Raw genomic sequence first — 10,000 nt, 5'->3', positions numbered from 1 at the left:
AACTATATAGGCCAGGGCACCACCGGGCCATGGTTAAGTTTCATGGCCCGCGGCTCATACAGCATTATACCGACTACTTGTTTGTTTTGTGTATGAACTTTTATTACTTGTTAAGATTTCAGTTTTGCCTAAACGAATGACATCTTTTCATTTTCTTTATTATGTTTACCGTGTGGGCTTTTTTTCTTATATGTTCTACTCTTGTCAGATGACACCGGCATTTATTATTATTAATAAATAAATAGTTAAATAGTCACAATACCAATAACAGGAAACAGTAAATGTTGCATTATTTTCAGTTTTCCCTACGTTATTCACCACTTAATTTTGTCTACCCCCCAACCGTGTCTTAATTCTCGAGTATTTGGTCCTCTCTCTCTCTCTCTCTCTCTCTCTCTCTCTCTCTCTCTCTCTCTCTCTCTCTCTTCTGTTTTACTAAAATACTCACTCTTAATTCTAAAGGATTTGACTTTCAATTATCGTAATACATTCTCTCTCTCTCTCTCTCTCTCTCTCTCTCTCTCTCTCTCTCTCTCTCTCTCTCTCTCGTGTTTCACTAAAATACTCACTCTTAATTCTCAAGGATTTGACTTTCAATTCTCGTAATACATTCTCTCTCTCTCTCTCTCTCTCTCTCTCTCTCTCTCTCTCTCTCTCTCTCTCTCTCGTTTCACCGAAATACTCACTCGCTTAGGCAAGGCAAGAAGGTCGTTCTTTTATAACTTTTTTGTTCTGAAACCCTCCGGGACGTTTGATATAAAAAGACTGCTTATTCATGTAGGATATTTATGACCTGGAAATTACTCTGGTTCCGAATAAAAGTTCACGTACCCCTTTTAAGTCCTTTCAAGTTTTAGATTTTGAATGGTCTTTTATTTATTTATTTATTTTTTAATCATAGGGTACCACATACATTCAGACTTTTATGGCACACTGTAGACTGTAATTTTAAGATTCTTTGCCTCGTCGCGTCTTTCCCTGCTTGGCTTTCTTGCCTTTTACATGCCATCCATTCCCTTTGGTTTCATATGATTTAGCTGTTCAACTTCTCTAACTTTGCCTTGCTCTGAATTTCACCTTAAAGTATACAACCTTCGGGTGAACCCTACAAGAATAGAGTCATATTAATAGTGATTTTTTTTTTTTTTTTTTTTTTTTTTTAGATCAGAGGAGGAATTTTTTTTCCTTATGAGAAAAGTTATTTAATTTTTTATACTATTTTTCTGAACGTAATCTTCAGAATTTGTTTATGATAATGGAAATCCCATATTCCGTTTAAAAGGTGGCATAGTTTTATTTTCTGGTTTTGTCTCATTTACCGCTGTTAATACAAAATTGCCTTTGATAGGAAAATTTACTAAAAGGTGAAAAATATTTCTATGAAAAAGGAATGCCGTGAAAATAATAAATATATCGCTTTTGTCAAAGTATTTGAAAGAAACGCGAGAGGAATATGATTAGGGAAATATCACTCAAAGAAAAGTTGAAAAGCTCAAAACAAAGTTTAATTTTAAAAAATTCTCTCTCTCTCTCTCTCTCTCTCTCTCTCTCTCTCTCTCTCTCTCTCTCTCCGAATACGTTTACCCTTGTAAGGGATTCACCCAAATCTTCCGTAAATATCCCGGAAGTAAGGATTAGCTGGGGGCAGTGAGGAATTTAAACCAGTTTGGGTATTTTAGTGAAGTGTGTTATCTTCATGGGTATTTTATTCGCTGTAAAATAACCTTGTGTGTTTGTGTGTGTGTATGCACACGCAACCGTACAATGAGTACGAAGCTCATCAAAGATATTTTATTTACTAGGTCTTTGTAAGGGTCTTTTTAAGAATAGTAAAAAGGAATAACTATTCCTTTTCACCCCATAATCATACGTATGACTTAGACTGCGTTGACACCAAGCGAGTCGAGTCGATTCAATTCATGGAGAATCAACACGATTCATGATTCGTCTTGATACGCCACACTAATTTCAATGTAACCGTTGACACCAAGCGAATCGAGTCGATTCAATTCATGAAGAATCAACACGATTCATGATTCGTCTTGATTCGCCACACAAATTTCAATGTAACTGTTGATACCAAGCGAATCGAGTCAACTCACTTCATGAAGAATTAACACGATTCATGATTCGTCTTGATTTGCCAGCCTAATTTCTGTGTATCCGTTTAAACCTACCGAATCGAGTCAACTCAATTCATGAAGAATTAACACGATTCATGATTCGTCTTGATTTGCCAGCCTAATTTCTGTGTACCCGTTTAAACCTACCGAATCGAGTCGATTCAAATCATGCCGATTCGTTGTTGTAAACAATTACATTAAAATTAGTGTGACGAATCAAGACGAATCATGAATCGTGTTGATTATTTATGAATCGCACCGACTCGATTCGCTAGGTGTAAACGTGTTTAATATGAATATCTCTTGAGAAGAATGGATAGTCCCAGTTTTGCTTAGGCCTAATGATTTTAAGAGAAAACGAAGCCTAATTACCTTGGGAGATATTGAGAAAAATAATTTGAACTTACAGAATCTTCTCTTCAGAATATATTTTGGTTTTTTATTTTTTTTATTTTTTTACTTTTTTTACTTATTTATTTTTTGTAGTTAAAAAAGGAAATTTTTCGTTATGAAGTCGTCATCCTCTGCTGTAAATATTTTCTCAAAGAATTGGATCGTTACGAAGAATTCTCAAGTATATATATAGCTTTTTTACTGAAGGTTTCTGTCGTAGATCTCTTAAAATAAATCAATATTACTACTCTTTATTAATATTATTATTATTATTATTATTATTATTATTATTATTACTTATTATTATTTATTGAACATATTAATAACGTTATGCTACCCTTACCTATAACGTAAGTTTATCCTTTAGAAATAATGATTATAAACATATACACACACATATATAAGTGTGTGTATATTTATTGATTTATTTATTTATTTATAATAAATATTTAAGCCATAAATATGTCTTAATGTCGAATTCCCCTCGACTTGCATTAAATACATACGTAGATGGGCAGTCGACTTAGACACTCGGCTATCAAGACAAACAAATTATATAGATAGATATGTATATATATATATATATATATTATATATATATATATATATATATATATATATATATATATATATATATATATATTATATATATGTACATATGTATATTTATGTGTCTGCGTTTCTATATGATATGAATATACACACATATACATACACCAAGTGTATGTATATTTATGTGTCTGCATTTCTATACGATATGAATATACACACATATACTTACACCAAGTGTATGCCTGAAGTTAACCCGCGATACACTTACAAACACGAAAGGAAACATTATACCTTTTCCATATTCCCTCCGGCGGATAAAACGAGCCACTTGGGGGTGGGGGTGGGGGATGGGGGGGCGTGGGAGGCCTTGCGGAGTTTGTAGCCTCCGGGTCATCAATCACTTGGGCTGACATCTCTTTTGTTTTCCTTCGTCATTGATGACACGTTATGAGGCTCTCGAGTTTCCCCCTCCCCCCCTCTCGGTTTTGGGCGGAATGATATTAAGGATTTTTTTCCCCGCCTCCCTCTTGATTATTTTTGTTCGGTTTTTTTTTTTTTTTTTTTTTTTCCTTATGTTATTCTCTGCTTACTATATATCTTTTTCTGACTTATTATCTTTCTTGCTTGAATATATCCTGCTTAACCTTTTTCTTATTTATTGTCTTACTTTTTTCTCACGTGTCTTTTTCTTATCCTTTTTCCTACTTAACTTTTTCTTAAATGTTGTTCTGAAAATTTTCTTAGGTTCTGCAGACTCTAAGAATATTTAAGAACAGCATTTAAGAAAAAGTTAAGTAAGAAAAATGATAAAAAAAAAGACACGTGAGAAAAAAGTAAGACAATAAATAAGAAAAAGAAACGTAGGAAAAATTTATTTAATTTTTTTATTGTCGATCTGCCACTAAATTTTGCTATGGAAGAAAAACTTTTAATAGATTACCCTTTTTACTTTGGTTATATGACAGTCATATATTATTCCAGCCCCCAACTATACCACTTCACAAAAGTAATAGAAATGTGATTTCTATTGATATTTGTTAAAGTAGCTTTATGGTCGGACTTGCAGCAATAGGTCTACAGTGATTACAACCCGAATTCATTCTTTATAACCAAACCAAATGGTAAAAAGCGCATGACCGTCATTGTAGAATTGCTATATTATAAACATATGGTTAAATTTGAGAGGTTTGGATTTAACTTCTTATAACCTGCCTAATTTACCTGACCTGTGGAAGTTGTAGAATTACTCGAGTTGGCTGTATTTTTGCAGTATTTCAATAAATAAGGCGTATCAGTGATCATAAAGTTATAATTCGTCCATATATAACTTCTTATCATACTGACACTATATCATCTGGGAGCATTCGTGGTATCAGTGTTAATGTATATTTTTTTCTTTTTCTGCTTTTCACTTTTATTGTTCTGTCTTGCCATAGCCTACGGAAGATATGCAATATTACCTTTGGAGCATTTGCAAAATTATATAGTTGTTTTTTTTTCTTGTTCTAGTTTTCAGTTTATAGTTTTATCTCTCATCTCAGCCTCCCGAAATTGTATCATCTTTGAGCATTTGTAAAAACGTTGCTTTTATGTATATTTTCTTTCTCTTTCTTATTTCCATCCTCATCTCCATCTTATCCTGTCGAAATTATGTCATTGAATGATGAATATTTGTAGATTCAGTATTTTTCTGATTTTTTTTTTCTTTTTGCAGATTTTCAGTCCTATATTTTTTTTTATCTTGTCGATGAGCATTTGTAGAATCATAGTATTTTTTTTTCTGCTGATTTTCAGTTCTATAATTTTCCTATCTTGTCGATGAGCATTTGTGGAATCAGTATTTTTTATTTTATTTTATTTTATTTTATTTTATTTATTTATTTATTTATTTATTATTTTTTTTTTTTTTTTTTTTTGCTGATTTTCAGTCCTAAAATTTTCTATCTTGTCGATGAGCATTTTTAGAATCATAGTATTTTTTTTTTTGGGCTGATTTTCAGTAATTTTCCTATCTTTCGATGAACATTTGTAGAATCATAGTATTTTTTTTGGGCGGGGCCTGATTTTCAGTCCTATAATTTTCGTATTTTGTCGATAAAGCATTTGTAGAATCATACTATTTTTATTTTATTTATTTTATATTTTTTATTTATTTATTAATTTTTTTTTTTTGCTGATTTTCAGTCCTATAATTTTCCTATCTTGTCGATGAACATTTGTAGAATCATAGTATTTTTTTGGGGGGGTGGGGAGGGGGGAGCCTGATTTTCAGTCCTATAATTTTCGTATCTTGTCGATAAAGTATGTGTAGAATCATACTATTTTTATTTTATTTTATTTATTTATTTTTTATTATTATTATTATTTTTTTTTTTTTTTGCTGATTTTCAGTCCTATAATTCTCCTATCTTGTCCTTTGCAGGCGTTCACTTCGACACTTCGCTGGATAGCCTGACGTCCAACATTCCCACAGCCATTGAGGTCTTCGCGTACGCCGTTGAAAAGTTCGTGAACCAGACGCGTTTCACTCCGAGCGACCTCAACCCCCGACTGTCTTGCGACGACCACAGAAATGCCAAGTGGGGACTAGGCTATACCTTCTACAGGTAAGTCGTCTCTCTCTATCTCTCTCTCCGTATCGGAAAAGTTTTTTACTATTTTCTCTCCCTGAAATATTTTGTATGGCTCTCTCTCAATCTCTCTCTGACAAGTTTTGTGCGGGTTCACTCTCTCAGAAATATTTTGTATGGCTCTCTCTCTCTCTCTCTCTCTCTCTCTCTCTCTCTCTCTCTCTCAGACAAGTGCGGGTTCCTCTCTCAAAATATTTTGTATGTCTCTCTCTCTCTCTCTCTCTCTCTCTCTCTCTCTCTCTCTCTCTCTCTCTGACAAGTTTTGTGCGGGTTCACTCTCTCAGAAATATGTTGTATGATTCTCTCTCTCCCTCTCTTACTGAAATATTTTGTATGGTTTAATTTCTCTCTCTCTCTCTCTGTTTTATAGGTTTCGAAGGTAGCAAAGTGTGTAGGTGCATGTGCCTTGCATACGTATTGGTTTCGTGATCACTGAAGCATTGCCAAAGCACTTGCGTTTGCCTAACGTCATTGTCTGGCATGTAACGTTTCCTATTCCACTTCTCACGGTCTGTTAGGCGCACATACAGAAAGTTGAAAGTCTCAGTATGCATGCCATGCCCCTAAGGGGGAAGGGGGGGGCCCCGTTTGGAATGGTGCTTTCAGTGCACCTCACTCTGTACACTGTATGTATTACTTAAGGTTCAAACCTCTGTCCATATTCTCTTTTTCCTATCTTTCTTTCCAGGCATTCCTCTTGTTACGCCTTGAAAACCTTCTTGCTCACATTTTCCCTTTCAGCGCTGAATGGCCTCATAGGTCCCAGTGCTTGGCATTTTACCTAAATGTCATGTTCCATTCCATTCTGTTTGCTTGATTATATTAGTTTTCGGATAGTGGAAGGTTACACAATGGTAAGAATATTGTTTTCTCTCTCGTAGGAGGGTAGTACCGTCAGTGTACCTTTTGGTTCTTTGCAGAGTCCCCTCGGCCCATAGGTACAGTGACGTGGTCGGTATGGTGTTAGCGTGCCACCTCTGTGGCCTCGAATTCGATTCTCGGGCATTCCATTGAGGGGTGAGAGATGTGTATTTCTGGTGATAGAATTTCACTCTCGACGTGGTTCGGAAGTCCCGTAAAGCCATTGGTCCCATTGCTGAATAACCACTGGTTCCATGCAACGTAAAAACGCCATACAGACAAAACACAGATACAACCCCTTTTATCCCTTTAACTGCACCTCCGTTCATATTCCATTTATTCCATCTTAGTTTCCACCATCTTGTTGCAACATTATTTTTAGCTCTTGGTCTTTGGCCTGAATTTTATACTCCAATTCCAATGTTTTCCCTTTTGATCAGCAATCTCTACGAAAAAAGATATTTTTTTTTTCTTTCCCCCGATTTACGTGATCCTGAAATTGAAACTTTCCCGGTGTTTGGAGCCGCATTCGGAATGGAAGTAGCAGAACGCTTGCAAGCGTTTCGTGCATGACTTAAGTATATTGTTGAAGCGAGGTTTGCATACCATTACACGGCTTGCTTTGTGAATTTTCCCTCAGGCCGGATTTTCGTCTTTATTTTGTCCTTGTGAACCTAGCTTGAGATAAGAAATTTCAGATAATTTTATTTATATAATGAATAACATAGGGTTTTATTTATTCACTCAAAAATCATAAGTGATGATTTATGCTGCTGCAGCTTATCTTCATGTTTTGCTCTCTCTCTCTCTCTCTCTCTCTCTCTCTCTCTCTCTCTCTCTCTCTCTCTCTCGTTACACTGCTCTGTATTTCTGTTAATGAGTCACTGGTACCTCTTAAAAGAAGGCCTTTAGGTAAGCTGCTTTAAACCAACAAAGCGAAACGTTCAGAAAAGAAACTCTCTCTCTCTCTCTCTCTCTCTCTCTCTCTCTCTCTCTCTCTCTGTATGCGTATGTGTTTCAGTCACTTTCTAATTAGATGTCTTGTTCTCTCTTGTTGCGCCCTCAGTTGATAATTTGAGCAGGTCTTTGAATTTGCATTCCAAACTATGGTATGCTTTCATCCAAGAATCTTTATATTTTTTGTTTTTAGTCATTTAATCAGATTTAAACCTATCGCAGAGTAAAGCATGTAGTGTATGTATGTATATATTATGTATATATTTTTAATTAGAATAATTTTACAAAATTTAAGGATGACGAAGCAGCTATAAATGCTAAGATATTGCTAATACTTCACCGCGCAGTTTGTGTAATTATTCACGCCAAACCAATTCCGTCAAATTAAGTAAAGTTTATGGAAGAACGTGTAATGTATACTTTATTGAAAATAAAAGGTAAAAAAGAAGGTTTATTAAATTAACCTTGAATACTAATTGAAAATAAAAGGTAAAAATGATTTATTAAATTAACCTTGAGTGCTAATTGAAAATGTAAGGTAAAAAAGATTTATATAATTAATCTTGAACTAAATTTAATCTGAAAAAAATATAATTGTTAAAATCATAATTGTGGAAAAAAGATTATAAATTAATTAACTTGAATGCTAATTGAAAATATAAGGTAAAAAAAATTATTAAATTAATTCTTTAAAAAAAATGCTAATTGAATTAAAATTAATCTTGAATGCTAATTGAATATATAAGGTAAAAAAAAGATTTATTAATTAATCTTGAATACTAATTGAAAATATAGGGTAAATTTTTTTTTTTATTAAATTGACCTTAAATGCTAAGCGCCTTGCAAAGGCTCATATGATATATTTATGTTTTATTCACTTATTTTTTTCTCTCTCTCCCCCCAACCCCCACCCCCCCAGACATCTCCGCAACGTGAGCATTCCTCGTCATTCTTCGAGCATCTCATTCAACACAGATGGCACAAGGAAAGACGTCGAACTGAAAATCGTCAACCTCAGAGAGGGGACGTCCAACAACAGAGTTTGGGAAGAGGTGAGATTAAAGTTAGCGGGAGGAGGAGGAGGAGGAGGATGAGGAGGAGGAGGAGGAGAAGAAGAGGAGGAATAAGAGGAGGAGGAGGAAGAAGAGGAGGAGGAGGAGGAGGAGGAGGAAGAAGAGGAGGAATAAGAGGAGGAGGAGGAAGAAGATGAGGAGGAGGAGGTGGAAGAAGAGGAAGAGGACGAGGAGGAGGAGGAGGAGGAAGAAGATGAGGAGGAGGTGGAAGAAGAGGAGGAGGAGGAGGAGGAAGAAGAGGAGGAAGAAGAGGAGGAGGAAGAAGAAGATGAGGAGGAGGTGGAAGAAGAGGAGGAGGAGGAGGAGGAGGAGGAGGAAGAAGATGAGGAGGAGGAAGAGGAAGAAGAGGAAGATGAGGAGGAGAAAATGATAAAGGAGAAGGGAGAACCGAGGAAGGATAAAGGTTAGGGACAAATATAGGAGAGGAGGAGGAGGAGTGGGAGAAGATAATAAAGGATTATGAAGAACAGAGGAACGATAAGGATTAGGGACAGAGTGAGGAGGAGGAGGAGGAGTAGATAATAAAAAAAGGGAAGAAAGAACAAAGAAAGAACAGGTTTTGGATAAAGAAGACAGGCGGGGAAGTTTTTACCTTCGCGAAGATTAATAGGTTTTGTAAGACTACAGATTCTCGGAATAGGTACAGATGAAGATTTTCCATTGATTTCTGATTAAAGACAAAATATCACACATGTCATTGATAACTAAATGAAAAGCAAATAAAAAACACGTAGTATGTAGATATTCCGTTGGAGGGTTTCTGAATTTATATATAAAAAAAACGATCCAAACTGCTAATGTGGGTGAAAGCGTTCATAAGTCTATCAAATATATTTGGTCTTGATACATCATGAGATATTGAAATGTCCAGAGTATTTGTTACTCAATTTTTTATTTTTTATTTTCTAAATATTTCATAGGAAAATTAATTTTTTTTATGCCAGTGAAGCGAAATGTTTTATTAAGCAGAAGATTGCCGTAGGAACATCCTTTTTAAATTAGCAGCAATAATTATTTGTACACTTTCATTCAAATTGCTTGCGACGTTTTGCAACGTGTGTCAGTCAGTATTCATGTGTATAATTTACTCAGACTCATTTTTGTTTATTTTGTTGTAATTATATATATATAATCTATATATATTATATACATAAGATATTATTATATGTTGTGTGTGCGTGTGTGTGTGTGTGTGTTGTGTGTGTGTGTGTGTGTAATTTTATTGTGGCAATATCTACATGTTTGTATATATAATTCTATTTATATATATATAGTTATATATATATATCTATATGTGTGTGTGTGCGGTGGTGTGTGTGTGTGTTGTGTGTGTGTGTTAATTAAAATTGTGGAAATATATACATTTGTAATAGTTATATATATATATATTATTAGTTATGTAATATTACTA

The 10,000-nt window shown here is 34.5% G+C and overlaps 1 protein-coding gene across 1 annotated transcript in view; it reads left to right on the top strand.

Annotated features, from left to right (window-relative positions):
- Positions 1-10,000, top strand: part of LOC135204203 (glutamate receptor ionotropic, NMDA 2B-like) — a 654,480-nt gene that overhangs the window by 335,035 nt on the left and 309,445 nt on the right. The window contains exons 6-7 of the mRNA XM_064234292.1: positions 5,491-5,674; positions 8,436-8,568. Of these exons, the coding sequence (XP_064090362.1) occupies positions 5,491-5,674; positions 8,436-8,568 (317 nt within the window). The remainder of the gene's footprint in view (positions 1-5,490; positions 5,675-8,435; positions 8,569-10,000) is intronic.

Source organism: Macrobrachium nipponense, chromosome 44 (genome assembly GCF_015104395.2).
Source record: "Macrobrachium nipponense isolate FS-2020 chromosome 44, ASM1510439v2, whole genome shotgun sequence".
Lineage (NCBI taxonomy): Eukaryota > Metazoa > Arthropoda > Malacostraca > Decapoda > Palaemonidae > Macrobrachium > Macrobrachium nipponense.
This window is presented reverse-complemented; position numbering and strand designations above follow the sequence as displayed.